The 20742-nt window shown below is 36.1% G+C and overlaps 2 protein-coding genes across 4 annotated transcripts in view; one reads left to right on the top strand and one right to left on the bottom strand.

The window, feature by feature from the left end:
• HDLBP (high density lipoprotein binding protein) overlaps positions 1–12765 on the top strand; it is a 33824-nt gene extending 21059 nt beyond the window's left edge. The window contains exons 19-26 of the mRNA XM_087872117.1: positions 131–285; positions 1780–1884; positions 3198–3332; positions 8171–8314; positions 8509–8694; positions 9171–9287; positions 9407–9535; positions 10588–12765. Coding sequence (XP_087728243.1) covers positions 131–285; positions 1780–1884; positions 3198–3332; positions 8171–8314; positions 8509–8694; positions 9171–9287; positions 9407–9535; positions 10588–10674 — 1058 coding nt within the window. The 3' untranslated portion in view covers positions 10675–12765. The remainder of the gene's footprint in view (positions 1–130; positions 286–1779; positions 1885–3197; positions 3333–8170; positions 8315–8508; positions 8695–9170; positions 9288–9406; positions 9536–10587) is intronic.
• Positions 12766–20742, bottom strand: part of ANO7 (anoctamin 7) — a 41501-nt gene continuing 33524 nt past the window's right edge. For 2 of the 3 annotated variants that reach the window (XM_034439525.2, XM_087872118.1), the window contains 6 exons: positions 19523–19662; positions 18727–18932; positions 17898–18040; positions 16649–16739; positions 15908–16027; positions 12766–13684 (listed from right to left, as the gene is read on the bottom strand). In XM_034439525.2, the coding sequence (XP_034295416.2) occupies positions 13622–13684; positions 15908–16027; positions 16649–16739; positions 17898–18040; positions 18727–18932; positions 19523–19662 (763 nt within the window). In that variant the 3' untranslated portion in view covers positions 12766–13621. Of the gene's footprint in view, positions 13685–15907; positions 16028–16648; positions 16740–17845; positions 18041–18726; positions 18933–19522; positions 19663–20742 lie in introns of all 3 variants that reach the window. The other variant, XR_015728455.1, reaches the window with a different exon arrangement.

Here is a 20742-nt window from a genome sequence, read left to right as displayed (position 1 = left end):
AGACAGTATGGAATAACAAGAGCAGAATACGAAATCATGGATTTAAATTAGAAGAAAGGAGATTCTAATAAATGTTTTGAATGTAATCAATATATAGTAACTAAGTTAGTATTCTTATTCCTATAAACAGCTTCTGTTGCAGATGTAGTAGCACATGAGAATGACAAAGAGAATAATGAAGGGAAAGAATACAAAGAAATAGATCCTGGCTCCCCAAAGAAATGTGATACTATCATAATCTCTGGTCGTCGAGAGAAATGCGAGGCAGCAAAAGAGGCCCTCCAGGTATGTGAGATTGGATATCTGTATTATCTTAGAGGCCTTCCATATCTCAACACAGGAGTATAATCAGTTTTGTTTATAAGCACTGTAAAGTGATCTTCATATTAAATCTCAAGGGGCTATTGTGCAAGATGTCCTGTCTTCTGGAGACACTATTTTATTGACAAGTACGTAGTGTGTGTTAACCGCTCACAGAAACAGAATAGTCAATTAAATGAAAAGTGTAGTAAAATGACTTCTCATGAGTTGTGACTTACATTATGGAGTAAAAGCATTTGATAGCCCAGATACCAATGCTTCTTTCAGTATTTATTTGATGTTTTATGGTTTGAATTAAGCAGCAGTGATTGGGCAAACTGTTCTGTTGTGAAGGTCAGGCCAGAATCTCAGATATGCACAGGCTGCTTGCCAGACATAGAATCAGTGTTTTCATGGGGGAGAGATTCTCTGTCATGTAGGCACAAAGATACTCCCCAACTTTCTCTCAACTAGGAAGAGATGCTTTGAATGGTTTTAAAACAAAGAAATTCCAAAGGGGACAAAAGAACAATATGTTTATCAAAATTAGCAAAAGAAGTAAGGTAGGAGCAGTTTCCAGCTTCTGATTAAAGCAAACTTTCCAGGGAAAAGGAATCTCTATATAAATTGAAGTAGAAGAAGTAATTGTTTTAAAAGTTTTACCTTTATAAAATTGGGTGAATGCCTAACTAGAAAACACGTTAGGATTCTTTTCTTTTTGTCTCTATGTTTGCTAAGTATATTTTTTGGGCAGAGTATAAGACAATACTGGCTCCCTCAGCCAAGAAACAGGGATGAGCATTGTGCTCTAGAATCGGACAAAACTTTACCTTTTTAAGGAAGCTTTATTCATTTCATTTTATTTGTTTATTTAAATTTATTAGTTACCCGGCTTCAGTGGAGTTGAACACTTAATGTCATCTTTCATTCATCTTTACCATAAACTGGGTAGAATGTTATTAATGTTATTAGAATCTTTTGTTATCAAGAAAACCAGGTCCACACATAAAGGCTCAAATTAACTGATTTATTGCTGAAAGCCTATGCACAGGAATCTACTCAAGCAACAGTTAGCACCTGGTTAGAATTAGATAAGGGTCATCGACACTCAAGGGGGGTTGGACTTTATTCTTTTGTAGCTGCATAAGGGCTGTAAACTGATGCCTTGTTTAACTCCTCCCCCTGGTTCTGCCAGTGTCTCCTATGGCTGTCCATATATTTAATTAATTAATTAATTAGATTTCCCAAAGAAAATTATGCTACTTGTAGCAGATGCTGCATGTACCTTTGTAAATTTCTTACAAAGTTAAAAAAAAAGGTTTGAAATCCCTAGATATAAGCCAGCTATACAGCTGTCTCGTGATTATATTATATAAACTATTTTATTTTCTCCCTTTTTAGCCTTTTAATTGTTGGTTTAATTCATGTGCTTTTTGTCATAATTTACTTACTGATATAATTTTCATGTTCGTTTTCAAGGCTTTGGTTCCAGTTACAATTGAAGTAGAAGTTCCCTTTGACCTTCATCGTTTTATCATTGGTCAAAAGGGTGTTGGAATCCGAAAAATGATGGATGAATTTGAGGTGAGTATAGGTAATCCTTGACTTATGACCACAATTGGGACTGGAACTAAATCACTAAGCAGTGGAGTTGTTAAGTGAACCACACCCAATTTTACAACTCTTTTGGCCACAGTCATTAAGTGAATCTGGTTTCCAGCACTGATTTTATCAAGCCCTTTGGGAAGGTTGTCAATGGTGATCACATGATCTTTGGATGCTGCAAGCATCATAAATGGAGGCTCCAGCTGGTCCAGAATGTGGCCGTGCAGGTGGTTATGGGGGCGACTCGGCACTCCCATGTAACACCTCTCCTGCGTGAGCTGCACTGGCTCCCGGTGGTCTTCCGGGTGCACTTCAAGGTATTGGTTACTACCTTTAGAGTGCTCCATGGTTTAGGACCCAGGTATTTACGAGACCGCATTCTGCCACTGATAGCCTCCCACCGGCCAGTACGCTCCCACAGAGAGGGGCTCCTCAGGGTGCCGTCAGTCAAACAATGTCGACTGGCGGCCCCCAGGGGGAGAGCCTTCTCTGTGGGGGCACCTACCCTCTGGAATGAGCTGCCCCCAGAGATACGGCGGATCCCGGATCTTCGCACCTTTCGCCGTTCCCTAAAGACGTTTTTATTCCAGCAAGCCGGACTGGCCTAACTCTTTAAAATTGTTTTAATTTTTAAATTGTTTAATTATGGGTCTTAATATAAGGGTTTTTTTAATTGTGGGCCAAATTAATTTAATTGGATTTTAATACTGTTTTTAAATTTTGTACTTCTTGTGTTTTATCTGTTGCCTGTTCACCGCTCCGAGTCCTTCGGGAGAAGGGCGGTATATAAATATAAACAATCAATCAATCAATCAATCAATCAATAAATGCAAAGCCCAATTGTAAGCCACTTTTTTCAAAGCTGTTATAACTTTGAACAGTTATTAAATAAACGGTCATAAGTCTAGGACTACTTGTAATGTCTTTGTTGTATGTCTTCTTGGTTATGATAAAAATTATCATAAAACATTTTATGAGATAATATGAAATGTCATAAAATATTTCTTTGGTCAGCCTTTGGTGTTTGATTGTACTATATAGTTCAACTTTGGAGGTAGATACAGCTCTGAGTATCTCTCCCATTGTTGAAGGCATTGAGGAATCTGATAATATGGAAATATCTCTGAAACAATGACCCAGAGGGTCATGGGTTGTCTAAGGTTTAATAGTATTGTATTTACTTAAGAACTTGGCAGATCAACTCATTGAATAATGACATTTGTGAAGGTTGAGGACATCTGTAAAAATGCTCATTTGTGATAAGATATCAATTCCTTATCTGCATTTGTTAGGTAAACATCCAAGTTCCTGCTCCTGAGCTTCAATCTGATATCATTTCTATAAGTGGGCTTGCGGCTAATCTTGACCGTGCCAAAGCCAGACTTTTAGAAAGAGTGAAGGAACTTCAAGCTGAGCAAGAAGATCGGGTATGTATTGGACAATAATTATAGTGCTTTTATCAATGTCCTTCACTTACTTGCCTTGTTAAAGTTTAAAATAACTATTAGTAAAAATGCTTTAATTAAGGATGTTTGTATAGAGAAAAATCTTAGCAGGAACCTTATGTAGGAAAGACCTTGGGAGATGTGGGGGAAGATACTGCCTAGCAAATGGTTAGATAAGACATAAATTAGATACTTTTCTGAAAAGCATAGATCCTGCTCAAGAACAGATATTATTTGGATTTCAACATCAAATAATTTGACTACTAAGGTTTCTGAGGGATCTGAAGGTTTAACCCTTTTTGGGATCATAATTATGTGATTTTGGTTTATAAAAGGAAATCTAGTTCTTTTAGATGGATGCTAAATGAAATATTGCTATAGAAATAAGCAATAGTGGAGGATTGTAAAAAGAAATTAAAATATTTTTTTAAAAAGTAATTTAGATCAAAGATTAATTGTTTAAGAACAATTTGGAATGCAAGTAAATATTTTATTATATGTTAATGTATACTATACATTGCTCGGGGTGTGTGAAATCCACCCACTGTTCATGTGATGGCCGATCTCCGGAATCGTTGGCTCACATCGTATTTACATGCCCCCATTATCGGGAGGCAAGGTCAGAACTTAACTCTCCCATTTGCCAAAGTTTTCCTGGATTATCTGAAAATCTTAGTCTTCGCTTCCTACTCCAAGATACTGATTCTAAGATTACACTAAAGGTAGCAATTTTTTTTGCTGCAGTCTTGGGATGTAAGAGCCGGGGGAAGGGATGGGCTGGACCCATTGACTGAGGTCAGCTTTATTGATCGTCAGCGGTTGAGTTAGCTGGTGGTTGTATAAGTGTCGATGTGTGGATTTTATGCAAATTGCAATATAGTATTTTCTACCTATGTACAATTTTAATTGACTATAGTCCATATAGATTGGAGCTAAAAATTTGAAATACATGAACTGTGAGTTTGATGGTGTGGTTTCCACTAATGATCTTGTTGCCGTTTTGCACTTCAGTCTGGTCATGTGTCAGCTATGTGTCTTGGATGTTTTGATTTTTTGGTCTATGACCGCAATAAAGTATGCTATGCTATGCTATATAATAGTAAACTCAAAAAGAAGAGTCAAGGGAAAAAAAGTATTTTGGATGAGATAAAGAGAAAAGAAGATGAACTAAAGAAATTTCCAGAGAAGATACATATTTTGTTTACAGTGATGATCTATGTAAGAATAAATCTATGTAAGAGAAATGGAATTAAAATGAGCTATGTAAAGCTAAAAATAATGACTTTGTAAACAAACCAGAGAAATTGGCATATATATATCAAAAATACATGGAAAAGAATGAGAGATTGAAATTACAAGAAGAAGATAATGTACTAATTGGCAACATGGCTATACAAAACTCTTTTCAGCAAGATTATCCCAACTTGTATAAAGAAACTTGATATCTCTCTGGAGAAAATAGATGAATATCTAAAGAATTTACCAAGAATTACAGAGGAACAGAGACAGATTGTAAATGGACCTATAACAATAAGGGAAGTTTCTGAAGCTATAAAAGATATTAAACTAGGAGAGATACCTAGAATAGGTGGATTATTAGATTCTTATAAATGTTTTGACGATGAACTTTTACAACCTTTACAAAATATGATGAATTTATCTTTCAGCGAGGAAAGATGCCAGAGAGTTGGAAAGAGACCAGTATAGCACTAATACCCAAAGAGGGACAAGGTTTAACAAAAAATTATAGACCAATATCATTGTTGACTGCATGACTTGAATGTCTGCAAGTTTTTCACGATTCAAGCTGATAGAATGAAAATATTTTTTTCAAGAATGTATTCATAAGGATCAATGTGACTTTTTACCTAAAGGACAGTAAAAGGACAATGTCAGAAATGCAGTAGCCATTTTGGAATATTTGCTGTAACATAAAGCCAGTTTGGTGTAGTGGTTAAGGCATCAGACTAGAAACCAGGACAGTGTGAGTTCTAGACCTGTCTTAGGTATAAAGCCAGTTGGGTGATTTTGAGCTGGTCACTTTCAGTCCTGGGAACTAGACAGTGGCAAATTGCTTCTGAAAACCTTGCCAAGAAAACTGTACGGACTTTTCCAGACAATCCCCCCAAATAAGACCCAATTGAACAGAAGAGAGAAAAAAATGAAAAACAAGTAGCATTGAGATTCTTAGATGCAGAGAAGGCCTTTGACAATTTGAACTGAGCTTTTTGTTCAAGATTTTGGAAGATAGGAATTTTGGAGATAATTTTATAAAATGGATAAGATCAATTTACACTTCACAAAAAGTGTAATTACTAATTATAATTACTAATTTAGTAATTATTTAGTAATTACTAAATAATTACTAATGAAGATCCAACAAAAAACCCTGTAAGATACAGAAGATAGGGATGCCTACTGTCTCCTTATTTGTTTATTTTGGTTCTTGAAATACTATTATAGGATTGTGGGATTAAAGTTCTTTTTAAAAAAATGTTTTTTATAAGGCTCGTGCAGTTGATTTGGAGCTGCTTTTGGAAAACCCTTTAAAGAGAAGTGAAACATTAATGGGCATATTAAAAGAATTTGGTACATTAGCAAGTTTACCTGATTTGAAATTGCATTTTGCAACTTGTTGTTTGGTTTGGATGAAAGAGTACATGTTTCTGAGAAATAGAAGGCTTTTGGAATTAGAAATACATGACGGGTATGGAAATTGTGGCCCAACAAAGTCAAGGTTAATGTGGATTTTAAAAATCATTACAGTATATTAGACATGCTGTATTGAGAATATGAAATAGATACAAACACAAGTTGTTCCTGAAAATGTCTTTGTGGTTAATAGCATATGAAGTACGAGAAATAATAGACAAACACAAATGGCTAATTTATTGTGAGATATTAGAATTTTATCAAGAGAAATGTAAAATAAAATCAAGAGAAGAACTGATGGCAGACAGACATAGTTATCAATGTTTTTCTTATCTACAATTATTACAAAGATTTAAAGTAGAAAACAGACTTTGTTTTGAATATTGTAAGACTGAGTTTGAAACAATTGTACACAAATGATGAACATATAATTGCTAATATGTATAAACATTTATTGAAATTAAACAGGAGAGGAGCAAGTGAAAGAATTATGATAAAGTGAACTAAAATGTGGGTTATAATATACAAATAGAACAATAGAAAACGTGGTTGAAAGGATTAAAATTTATATTATTTTATCATCTTAAAGAGATTTTTTTATAAAATTATATACTGTTGATATATGCCACCAGAGAGATTATTTAGAATGTATAAGAATTGCAAATTTATCATGCTTGGTGGAATGTGTAAAAACTTATAAAATTTTGGATTCAAATACACTCACTGATTTAGAGGATTTTAAAGATTAATATACAATTGAGACCAGAGGTTTTTCTTTTGAGATTCATGGACAAAAAATCTGAAAAATTTATGGAAATTAGTTTTTTTATATCATAAATACAGTGAGATTATTGTAGGCAAAAAGATGGGTTTTTTTTACTTTATATTGGTTTGTATTAGTTTATATCTTTCATTTTAATTTTTTACAATAAAATTGTAAAGCAATTCTCAAGGATTGAGTAGTTAAATTAAAAAAAAACCTGACCAAGTGTCTCAGCATTAGCAATCCAAACTAGATCCTTGAGTCATAAAACAGCAATTACAAACTACTCCATTACTCCTAGGATATGCCCAAATTACCCCCAGTTTAAGAACTACTGCAAGTGATATTTTAGAATCTTATACTGAGGAAGAATATAGAGAAATAGATTATTTTGGATAATGTTTGCAGGCATTATTGTCTCCTTTAACATTCACTATGTTTGAACCAAAGTTTAGGAGAGTTAATCAGATTGCAGTTTTGTTATGTGTTTCCATCTAAAACTACACATAGGCAAGATAGGGCAAAATAATGCTGCAAGAGATTTCTCAAAAAAAAAAATTAATGCAATGGGTATAAGACATCATCATTACTTTCACCAACTCTTGCTGCAATTTCTGAAAGAACTTTAGATATATGACTCAAGACTAGAGAATGAAATATTTTGGTATCATCTTGGGGAAAATACCAACTTTCTACATTTGTTATGTGGAGGTTACTAAACTGTGAAATAGTACGAATCCTATTAAGAATAACCAACCTAGTCAAAGACAGTGTTTGATGGTTGTGATTCAAGGTGCAATCCAACCCATCTGAAGGGCAGCAGATTGGATGGGATTGCTCTAGGCGACAAGATTATATTTATACTCTTTCCAAACAATAGCTCCTTAATACAGTTTTCAGCAATCACCTTTTCCAACCTGGTGTAACAAGATTGTTAAAACTCCTAAAATTACCAGTGTCCTGTTCCTACTGGACACCAACTGAGGAGAGCAAGTTTACAAGATCAAATTGAATAAAATATATTTAATAAAGTAATAGCAAAATCATTTTAAAATGAATATCTATATCTATTCATTTTAGAGATTAGTACAGCCAGATCTTCAAGATCTATTATAAATATTCACGGCACAACCATGCAGTCCTCCTATAGTAAGATATTCTGAAAATTGAGGCCATCATAGAAAAGCCCCAGGCTCTTATGATCACCACTATAAAAGTCTATTAAGAGTAGCCATAAAAGCAGAACCTCTGTAGTTTGGAAGGAAGTTAATGTAAGTACAGACCTATTATTATATCAATAGCTCTCTTGTTAAATGTCCATTGTACTGTATTTGCCAAAGTAGTAGTAAAATTGCTTGATTAGAGGTAGAAAATGTTTAAAACCTAAACTTCTTTATTGTTTTAGGCTTTGCGAAACTTTAAATTAACTGTTGCTGTGGACCCCAGATACCATCCTAAAATCATCGGCAGAAAAGGGGCAGTGATCACCCAAATCCGCACAGAACATGATGTGACTATACAGTTCCCAGACAAGGATGATGAATCTCAGGTGAAGAACTGGCTGCGGAAGAAAGGATGGGAAACAGTCAAAAAATTTGGAGTGGATTTGTTTTGTTTAGCATATATGTTACCTGGTTTGTTCCCACTGCTGTCTCCACAGCAGGATTTTTCAGACATTTTGCTTGAATTGTTTGCTACCAACTTGAAGAGCCTAGCATTAAAGATTAACATTTCCTCCCTTAGGCCCAGGATCAGATTATCATAACAGGCTATGAGAAAAATACTGAATCTGCGCGAGATGCCATCATGAAGATTGTTGGTGAACTGGAACAGATGGTATCGGAAGACATCACCCTAGACCATCGTGTTCATGCCCGCATTATTGGAGCACGTGGGAAAGCTATCCGCAAAATTATGGATGAATTCAAGGTGATTAAAACATTGTGCCATCTGTTAAATGGCTAGAAATCAATTTATCAATAGCAATAGCTAAATTGTTTGGTTTTTTTGCTTCAGCAGATGAATGAGAATCAGTGCAAACAAAAACAATTTAATTTAATAAAGAAAAACAAGATTATACTGACTCTTGTGGTGTATAAGGAACTTCTATGTTGTATCTTTCTATCTTCCATTTCCAGAATAACTGTGACTGTGGTCTGAATACTATTCAAAACACAGCAGATATGGTTCTTATGATGCACATAGATTCCCTATAAATATGGCATTATTTGTTGATTTAAGTATGAATAATCCTTTCTTTGAGAAACCAAACAATTTAGTTGCTCCTTGCATTCTGTAACTGCATTAGTCACACAATTTTTTGCGGGTATACAAATTCAAGGGAAATGGGAAAAGGGGGCAAATATATCAGGCCACCATATATGAGATAATTGTTATCTTTCCAGGTGGATATACGTTTTCCTCAAAGTGGAGCGGCTGATCCCAACTGCGTGACTGTGACTGGACTCCCTGACAATGTGGAGGAAGCCATTGATCATATTCTGAATCTGGAGGAGGAATATGTATGTGTATTACTTAATTACATGGATTCAAAATATTGTAAAGGAGAATTACAGCATTACTCTTGTGTTTGTGTATATACTCTGCTAACTAAGCTATGCTTGTTTGTTTGGCATTGCAGCTGGCTGATGTAGTAGATAATGAAGCAATGCAAGTCTACATGAAACCACCTGGTCATGAAGAAGCTAAAGCTGCATCAAAGGGATTTGTGGTTAGAGATGCCCCATGGACAGCAGGCAATACTGAGAAGGTAGGAGTTGTTTATGTAGTAAACTTTTCTTGGGCAAGAGAAAACATTGGGACATGAGTCCCAAACATTGAGTCTTTCATTTAGATTCCAGCAAAAGCCAAGGCAAAGTGAGATGCTGAGAGAGAATTGTCTTCCACCATGTCTGTTGTTAATTTAACAGAATAACAGAGTTGGAAGGGACCTTGGAGATCTTCTAGTGCAACCCCTTAGTCAGGCAGGAAACCCTATACCATTTCAGACAAATGATTGTCCAATCTTTTCTTAAAAGCTTCTTGCTTTTTTGAGTGTTCAGATTTTTAGTATTTTTTTGTTATATTTTTAGTAGTTCTAGATTTTATTTACTTTTACTCTTTCTAAAAACATTCATTTATTTTCATTTTGAATCTCATAACCTCTTATAAAAATTGTATAAAATACTGGTCAGTGATTAATAAAGATATTACTAAATGTTGGTCTAATATACTCACATTTATAGTGGGGACTTAAGACCTGTGTGGGCTGAACATAAAAATACAATGGTCTGTAGGCTTAAAATTCATAACTGATAACATGAAAAAAAATCATTTCAACTTTGGAAAAAATAAACTCTTTTTAGGTAGCCCACTAGTTCCATTTTGCATTGATTTTGCACTGGTAGGAAGAGAATAAGCTATATATTTTCAGCTACTGCTGTACATGACGTGCATATTTTTTTATTCTGTCCTGCACACAAGAACATTTGGAATATTACAGTCTCAAATGTTCGTGTGCAGGACAGAATAAAAAAATATGCACATCATGTACAGCAGTTCACTTTTTGGGTCTTTGTAATATTTGTAATATGGGTGGGATGCAGACTGCTGAATATAATTTTGAGTCCAGTGAGTATTTGTTGATTTAAGCTTTATTAATTGGAATTATCTTTGCAATATCTGCATTGTCTGTACAGTAATATAGTATCTGAATTACTGATGTCTTTTCAAAGCTACTGGTGGTTTGAATTTTGGAAAAGGGAAATTACTCTCACAGTTATTAATCAAACACTTCTGTCCTTCCTTTTTATTTCCTTGCAGGCTCCAGATATGAGCAGTTCTGAAGATTTCCCAAGTTTTGGAGCTCAGGTGGCTCCCAAGACTCTGCCATGGGGTCCCAAGCGATAATAACATGAAAACAGCAATCGTATCCAGCCATTTGCCACAAAAAAAAAAAAAAAAAAAAAAAAAATCCTGAATTCTGCCCTACTGGCTGGATCTAGTGCAGATTGTCAATGAGGGGTCTCTTAATGAAACTAGAGTGCTTATTCCCTCTGTTATCCTTATACTCAGGCCTCGCTATGCTTCTGTTTGACATTTTTTTCTTTCCCTTGACCTGGAACAAAACTTTCCATATTAATTCCAACCTGAAATACATACAGTTTTTCTTTCAAATTTCAGCCTATCATGTGAGTCATTGTGTTGTAACCAAGTCTCCCAAGCCCATTATATAAAGCACTCTAAACTCCATTAGGAGATCACCTTACTGCACCTAGGAATATACTTCCTGTCTCTCAACCTCAGGAAACACATTTCCTTGACTTTCTAAAAGCCAAAATATTTGCTCTTTCCCTTCCCTGCCGTTTTTCCAAGGCCTTACCTTTGTAGTGTGCAATCAGTTTTTCCTTTTCACTGCCAAGCTCTCCCCCCCCCCCCCCGCCCCAATTGTCCATCTAATTCCACTATTGGTAAGATAGTGAGTTTTATCTGAAAGAGCAATGATTTGTCCTGGAGTTTGAGACATCAGAAAGCACTAACAGGGTCACAGTCCTTGTCGTGCTAATTGTAGCACTAAGTGCACAAACGTTCTTTCACTGGGTTGAGTACTGAATTGCAACTCATCATCAGTTTTTCCCCCCCTTTACTTTTTTGCATTATCCTTCCTTCCCAACTGTAGTATGGCTAAACAGAGCCGGAAAACTGACAGTATTATTGGATCTAAGAAAACTTGGTTCAACCAAAAGTGCCATGTTAGCATGTCACAAAGGATGTTGGGTGACTAGTGCAGTGTTAAGAGTGCATTGCCCTTTTCCCCCTAGCTTGATAGTGATGGCATTTAAGTACCAGGGTTAAGGTGTGTCTTTTGCTTTTTACTATTGCCTTCTTTCTACCTCAAGCCAGTATGACAGTGGCCTGCTTCTTCAGATAGCTCCTCTTGCTTCCTGATATCATGATTATTGTTCCTCTGTGAGAAGAGGAATATATATGTGTGTGGCTTTAGCTATGTATGTGGCAGTTAGTTTCTCCGCTGGCAAAATGATCTTAACTATTGCCACATAATTTGGTCTCTCGTCTTGCAACAGAGATTAAGCCTTGGAGGGAGGCAAGTGAGGAGTGGCTTTCACTTAAATTGAAAAATTTGATTGCAGTTCAGTCTTAAAGATGAAGTATTTCTTTGATGGCCAGCGGCAGGGATGGGAGATTAGACCTATATTCAGCAAAAGCCTTCTGTAGTTGGCAACAAGTGTTTGTCCTGTTGTCTTGACACCAGTAGTTGCTGCACTCTAGCTGCTACCATAAACTTGATACAAGGCTGCTTGTATTTTAAAGCTGCTCTTCTAGCCACAATTCTCTTTTCTGCTGAAGGTGCTGGTGGCAGTTCTGGGTCTGTTGCCAACTTTGCTCTCTGTCTTTCCTGCTCTCTTCTGAAGAGCTTTTCTGAGCCATTTGTATCTTTCCCCAAGGTCCTTTGTGTCCCAGAATATATGCTGAGAGATGGTTTATAAAGCATCTAGCTTTTTAGTCCAATAGAAAAGAAAAAAAAATCCTCTCAGTTTAAATAAACCTAAGTGAAAGGAGGAGAAATTGTTTCTCTAGGATGGTTCCACTTGGGACAGGAGAAGCCCTATCACTATCTGAGCAGGAGTCTAAAACAGGGTAGAAGTATTAATGCCTTGCCAGTGGGACCTGGTGTTTGAATGTCACACATCACTTGCACATGTGTTTTGGGCTTAACTGCCATCGAGCATGGCTCTAATGCTGCCGTCTGTTCAAATTGTTAAAAATACTTCACTCTTCTGTCCCATGTAGTGTGCAGCAGTTGATCTGTGGAGATGTGCTCCATGTCCTCTTAATGTCTTCCATATTACGTTTCCATGGCAATGATCCCTTGGCCTTAACTTTGGAATTTGGAGATTATATGCAAAACGTGTATAAAGGCTCATGAGTATGGATGACACTGGAATTTTATAAATTCTAAAAAATAAAACCTGAAACAGCTTTTGTGTGATTTTTATTTTTAAAAAAGTCACTCCAAATTACAATTTCTACCTCTCCTAATGAAATATATACCCTTGCTCCTCTATATTGTTCCAAAGAGTAATAAGCAAATTTATACCTATCTCAGCTGCTTATTCAATTTTTGTCAGCAAGGGTATTGATTTAAGCATGATAAAGATTGCAGGTTCACGATTCATGCATATTGTTGAAACATATTCCAGCTAAAAGAGATTTGGATGTGAAGATGATTACAACCCTATGTTTCCTTTGTAGGCAAAAAAACCTCTTAGATAGCTGAAAGCAAGTTTTCTTTCATAATTGACTTCATATACGGCAGTAATCTTCAGCATATGACTAGAGTCATAACGCTAGAGAAGTCATGCTGCTATATCCACTAATCTGCTTTTCTTTTACTAAAGAAAGCAAACCAGTATGAGCTGTTCTAGTGTTGCAGGTTCCTACTATTTGAAAAATGTACTGCCTCTAAACCCAGAGATTCCTATATTATCGTAAATAACAGCTGAGCTTAGTAGTAGTCAACTGCTGAATTTCACTATATTTAGAAGTCACCTCTGTGGTAGGAGAGAAACAGATTGAAAATTCTTATGTATGTCTTATAATTTTCTCTGTACTGTTTTTCTCCAAGAAACATGAAATTGCTACTTTGGTAAATATGGATGAAATTCCTGAGGCTTTAAAGATTTGAGGCACATTCTACACCTGCAATATGTTACATAATTAACAGCTCTATGTCCATACTATGCCAGCTTACACAGTGCTTCCTCCATGAAGGTTACCCTTGTGTGGAAGCTTGATAATCTGATCTCGGCCACATCCTTCCCAGATCTTCAGAGGTTTATTTTGATACCTTCTCCCCAGGCTGGGTTGGATTGACAACATCTATCACTTCAATGAGAGCCTATCCCAAAAAGAAAAAGAAATGTATAATGGATTTTTCCATCAAAGAGAATGTAGCTGAGGGAGGTTATCAAAGAAATATACATGACCATTGTAATAACACATGATTATTCAAATTCCATTTTAAAAAGTGATATGCATATCTGACAGGATCCAATCTCAGTTTAGCCATTATTTGTCACATTTAAATTCTTACTCGGTTGCACCTAAATGTAACTGCATATAAGATAGATATACAGATGGTTTAGAATTTGTAGTTTAAGCAGAGGTAGTGTTCCCCTTCCCACATTTAGTTTATGGTGACAAAATATCACCAAATTTGTGATGACTTCTCCAACATTTTTCAGGTTAAATAGTAATTCAGTTTTGGAAGACAAAAGTGTTCATAATGACGAACTTGAACAGGAAAAAACAGACTAGGGTTGAAGCCTTGATCTTCAGACATTTAAAATAATGCTAACCTGTTTTTTTGGTTAGGTCTCACCGAGAGCAAATTATGATTAATTCTCCATGTTGGAAACTTAAAATGCAGGAAACATGACTCAAATTAGCTTTAAAGAAAATTAGCAAAAAATTACTAACTTGACATTAAGACTAAGTGCTGGGGTCTGAAAATTAGTGATGGGACACTAGGACTGCATGCTTTGATTTAGTTTTGTACTGCAAATTCTTAGTAATTGAAAAATATATACATGTGCGACAACAAAATATAAGGTATCCTAAGAAGTTTTTTTGTTTTTTGTCCCTCAAGAGGTTCTGGTAATTCAGTAAAGGCAAACAGAAAGTAAGGATGGTTATGCCTTAGCACAGCAGTGTAAATGAGTGTGCCAGGCTTTGCATTTTCTATTCCAAAATTTGATACAGCATCTGGTTGTGACAAAGTGGATTTTATTGGACAAAATATTTTAACAAGGCTCATGAAAACGAAATTATTCCCTAAATGTTTCTGCCATTCCAGAAAATGTAAAAAAGCTCTCACCAAAAGGGATGCTGGATGTTGCATGGTTTAATATATGCAAATATTTTGGATCAACAAAGTTGTATAAGTAGTGAGTTAACCCTAAAGAATAAAGGTTTATTCAACTATCAGATAAAGTAATGAGTTTGATGGTTTGATGGCTAGTGTGATTGAGTGGTTAATATCCTGGAAATGAGGAGGAATTTTCTGATGGGGAGAATGATTGATCAGTGGAATAACTTGTCTGTTGGAGCTGTGGTATTCCATTGCTGGAGGTTTTCAAGAAAAGATTGGTCAACCATTTGTCTAGGGTGGTGTAAGGACTCCTGCCTTAGGCAGTAGGTTGGACTAGAAGACCTCAAAGACCTCCTTTCCAGCCCTATGAATCTGAATTTTTCTGGGGCAATTTTCTATTAAAATGTAATTAAGGCCTGTGTTAGGAGTAATCTGAAGGGGAGAAGAAAGTGATACTTTCTCATAGACTGCAAAGTTATTTTATTAAGGGAGGAAAAATGGACCACGATGAAAAGGTACTGAAGTCCTAATTTTTATTAGTAAATCTGTATTTCAGCCTTCAACCAGCATAAGGTAAGACAAAAAAATAATCTAAATTACCCTGTTTCCCCCAAAATAAGACCTCCCCTGATAATAAGCCCAATCGGGCTTTTGAGTGCATGGCAATAAGGCCAAACGCTTATTTCAGGGTTCAAAAAATACAAGACGTTCTTATTTTCGGGGAAACATGGTATATAACATTAGGAATAGCCTATCTAAAAGACACAAAAATGATAAATTACAGAGTAACAGCATGGATATTATAACAATTATAAAACCCAAAACTCTTTGATTCCTATATAATTATTAAATTTTAATTAAAAATAAACCATGACACAGTAAATATGGTAAAGAAATATATGTATTGTTACAAAATAGTGGGAAGTTTTCATCAATGGATATGTGAGGCTTCACATAAATCATTTTAACATGTTATTAAGGTATTCTAGGTGACGCAACCTAAGGAAAAGAAATGGAGAGGGAAGAGCCCAAGAGATAATTAATTTTGCATACAAAGTTTATTTCAAGATCAACTTTACTACTCAATATTTGTAGTTTCATCTAATTTAATACAAAAATTACATTTCTCTGGAAGAAATTGGAATATGCAGTGTAGGAATCAATTACCCATAGAAGTACAATGATCTTAAGCAATTTGTGTCCTGTTTTTCAAAGAAAGGGTCTTCATTTTCATAATAATGGAGTATTTACCTTATTCTCAGCCAGGGCTTGTTTAGCAAGATACTGTTCTCGCTTTACTTTTATTGCCACTGCTTCTGGGATGTCAGGTACCATCATATCAATCATACGTGCAATGAAGAAAACTACATGCTATGAAAAGACGTAAAAGAAAGTAAGTTGGAATAATTTATTGTGAATGGACAGCACGCTGGGCAGAAAATGGAAACCTCATGCGTAGAATTATGATGACCCCAATTAGATATGGTATTCTGCAAAAAGGTTATGATTTTCCATTAAGCCAAGGAATATGAAAATTGATAGAGGTGTCCTTAGAATGCCTATTTACTTATTTGTTTGGCAATTTTTGGTGATTGTTCATTTTAATGTGAACACATGATATAGTGGATGTGCATTCTCTCTATAATCACCAATTTTCTTTCCAAAATTTTACAGAATTTCTGGCATTGAAGAACCTATAGTACTTTTAACACTAGAACAAAATTTTAGTGCTACATCCTTTCCAAAAGAATAACTTATACCATAATTTTGATGTATTTTATGTCCAAATAATTCATTTAATTTCAGAACAGCACAAGTTTTTTTCAAGTAATCTAAAGTATGCAGTATGACTCATTTTTAACATTCTAGTTCTAACACAAGGAAGAAACAATGCTACAAATAGGATTTTTAAATTGCTAAATTTTGCAATGGCCAATATAAGGTCTCTAAGAAACAAGTATATGGAAAATAGTATCTTGAACTGCAATGTACCTCAAATACAATGATGAAGCCAAGTTGGATTGCCAGTAGATTCCAATAAGGTAGTGAATACCTGCCATTTTGTTCTCTATAGGCTCGGTACCTTTGGAGATAAGAGCTTCAAAATTAATGCAAAGTAACAATGCAGCGATCATCTTAGCAATCACAAGTTTTCCAGATTGATTTCTGATGTCTCTTGCTGCCAGTTTTTAAGTTCACAAATTTTCTTTAGTTGAACTAGCCCAGATGAAATTTAGTGCAGTACGTTCTTTCTGTTATTCTATGAATTAATATAAGGCAGTGTTTCCTGTTACAGGTAGTCCTTGACCTATGATCCACTTTCTTCCTTTTGGGATCCCCCCCTCCCACAGTTTTCCCTACACACCAGATCCATGCAGGTATCTCCCTCCCCGTAGGGCCCGAGCCTTCTCTGCACTCTTGAAGATCTCTGGAGTTCTAGAGCTTTCCTCAGCACCATGCAGACCATGTCAAAGAAGCAGAACTTGTTCTTAGGCCAAGTGGTGGTCTTCCGGAAATGGCCACCATTTCAATGCAACCAAAAGGAATTGTGGGTGTGCTGGAAATGGTGGTTGCTTTTGGGAGGCAGCCATGTGATCCAATGATGAGTGCCCTGCTCTCCTTCCTCAACCTGAGATCCAGAGATCTTCAAAAGATAAGTGTGTAATGGATGATGGGGTGGGGTAGGGAGCAGGCCCAATATCTGCAGGTACTCAGTGTAGTGGGATGGGGAGGATGGGGGAGGCTGCTTCAGTATTCCTGCAATCAGTTGTAAGGACACATGACTGAGGGTGTTGCAGCAGCTGTAACTTCAAAACGGGGTCGTAGGTAGCTTTTGGGAGATATGTTGTAATTTTTAATGTCTGCCAAGTGACAGGTTGTTAAGCAAGGATTACCTGTACTTGACTATGACCAAGGAAAGAGCCACCCAAAGAACTGCATTTCCATGTTTGGAGCACAGTTGAGACATTTGGCTTTTTTAAAAAAGTAAATACATAATGTAGGAAAGATATTTTCATATGTTTGGCAATTACAGAGTAAATCTTAACTTGGTGTATACTACTACTTTACACACAAATATCTCAATATGTAGCAAGCCAGGACAAAAATCATTCAAATGCTGACACTATTACATGAGAGAGCTTACTTTGAATTTTAAACAAGCAATTTAGTTCCAATATATTCACTCACTAATCATCTTTAAACAGCTATCCTCATCAGCTACAAGAGTAGGAGATCCCACCTGCATGTGATATTGTTCTTCAGGTCAAAAGATTTAGGGGCATAAGCCAGGGTGAAATCAATGTAGCCCTGTAGATTGCTAGACCGAGTGTACTGGTAATAGAGCCGAGGAAGAAAGTCAGAAGTGAAGGCAATCAGGAAGGCCTAAAAGAAAAACATGTTTATTTTTTTAAGTATTGTGTGAGTGACACACAGAACTTTTGCTTCTTACTCGTGGCACAATAGGTACTTATTGTACTTTTAGCAACAGTCATAGAAACACAAACAGGATCGTTCTAGATCAGGTCACTGAGCATCTAGTTCATTGCTTCTTACCTAGCCTTTCCCAACCTAGTGATCACTTCCTGTATTGGGACCAAGTACTAGAATTTCCATTCATGATATCCAAAAGGAATTTTTGGACTGTAGAGAGAGACAGCAAGAAGCACTTCTCTCCAGAGTGTTTCTGTCTCTCAGAGCATCCTTTCACCAGGACACCTGCTAACCCAATTTCACCTTTCTCCAACAACCAACCAGCCCGCTCCATGATGATATGTTCTACCAGTAACTTACAGTGTCTTTCCTTTACCACTTGGTATTTAAATAACTCTGTAAGTCAGAGTTACAGAGAACTCTCTAACTGTCACCAAAGAACTGAGTCATTTTGAGTTCACCTTAAATCCTCATCTGCTTTGGAAAAGCAGGAAACTACAATGTAAGTAAACTCAATTCAATCAAAACATCCTTGAATTGTAAATTCAGTGTAATCCAGCTGCAGTATTTCAGGGCTGTAGCTGCTATGCTTGTACGATTTCTGTTGATTGCTTCCCGTATGCACCAGTATAACTCACATTACTAATAACTGCAAAGTGTGTGATGACCTCCAGGATATGAAACCAGATGCCAATGCCCTGGGTCCGCTCTGCAACTGGACGTCGATATTCACAAACAAACTTCTGAGAATCCAAACGAATTTCCACCCAATTGTTAAGTAAAGCAAAAAGAGGGGCCAGGGGGCAGGCAGCAACAAAGATAGTAATGAAGCCAAATTGCAGAACTGAAAGGGAATAAAATATTTTAATTTCCAGAGTTTGAGGAAAGAAACCTTATCAAAAAATAATTTGGAGGAGACCAAGATGAGATTTCAGTGAAAGCAGGACTGAAATGCTCTTTCTGAAACCCCAAATAGTACAGTAATAGTTATTTTTTCACTAAAATGCATCCACTTTAACTTGGATAAAACGAATGACCTTTCATTTCACATATTTTAAGCTGATTGGCAAACCTATAATACAGAAGTGTTCAGCTCAGAGAAATTCTATACACTACCTCAAATATTTACATTTATTGCTTGAAAATATTGGAGAAACTATATAATAGGGCTTTTTAGTCTCTCACACCACTTTTTCCAAGTCTTACTGCATAAAGATTAGGGGAATTCATGAGACCTCAGAAAGATATTTTCATATTTCTCTCCCTAATTACTCATTTTATCCAGAGTTTTTTTTCCTCACTGTTCTTTTCATTCTTGTATTTTTCAATCTCTTCAAGAATATGCAGAATCATCCCCCTTCATAATCAGGCCACAGTACTAGAAATTTTCAGAAAACTATTCTTAAGTTTCCCATTTGCCCAAGTGGCTCATACCCATTTCCAGATATTCATCGAAGAGCCCATTATAGGACAGCAGTTTATAATCTCTCTCCCAGGGTTGCTTCATTAAGTTGTCTTGGCCTGTCTTATTGCTTTCAGAAAGATCTCGCTTATGCCACCATGTTTTCAGCTTCCTATGGAGAACAAAAAAATGTAGTTACTAGAATATCTAGGATAATCTTCTTTTTCAGGCAGAGAGAGAGATGATCAAATAATATCTGGATGCATCTAGATAAAGTATGTTTTTATTTGTGCCCCATTTTTTAGCCATAGGATGGTCTTTTTGAGCTTGCTGTCCTCTGAGAATTGAATCATCATCATTCTCTCTCAGCCCAACTCACCTTACAGGTTATTGTAGTGGGAAAATAGGAGAAGCACAGAGTGTAAGACATGTTTGAGTTTAGGTGGGATAAAATAATATTTTTAAAATTCTAACGTTAGTAGTGGTGCTTCAGTATTATGGGGGTCTGGACAACTGTATTCCGAGGACTTGTCCTACAAATCTCACTACTAGTTCATTTTCTTTTTCTCCACCATGGATTTGCCACCTTAGCACCCATTTTAGTGCCTCTGTTGGATCTAGTCTATCTGACATGTTCCAGATCTAGCAGAATCACTAGATGGAAACTGTGGCCATAATATAGGTCAATATTAGGGTTGCTGGTTATGATTGAGTGCATTCATGATCTTGGACTCAGAACAGATGCATGATAGAAAAACAGTAGCAGCAATACCAGTTCTCTCTCTCTTTCTCTGATCTAGTGTAAGTGGGTACAACTTTCTCATGCTTCTTCCACATAAAGTCTCCATCATGACTTGTCAACAAAAACATGGCATCATGGAAATGACATTTTTGTAGTGATACTGTAATTATTATTATTATGTGGTAGCAGTGGAGTCATGCAAGTTAATACAGCTATGGAAAAACTGGTAATACTGGGCAAGGTGAATGGAAAAAGAAGAATCCAAGAGTGTATGAGTTGGCTAGACAGAGTATTGGCGGCTAAAGGAATACAACTATGATGCAAGAACTGTATAATGTGGTAAGAGACAGGGTAGCTTTTATCCACAGAGTCACAAGGAATAGGTACAGCTCAATGGAACACCACTGGAATTGATGCAAAAGTAACAATCCTGCAATGGCTACAACCTGCTGGCAATACTAAGATGACAACAGAAGTGCTTGGATCAGAAAGAGATACATCCAAAATGTA

This window comes from Pantherophis guttatus, chromosome 6 (assembly GCF_059756535.1).
Source record: "Pantherophis guttatus breed Tessera chromosome 6, ASM5975653v1, whole genome shotgun sequence".
NCBI lineage: Eukaryota > Metazoa > Chordata > Lepidosauria > Squamata > Colubridae > Pantherophis > Pantherophis guttatus.
The sequence above is the reverse complement of the archived record's forward strand: the minus strand, read 5'-3'. Positions and strand labels throughout refer to the sequence as shown.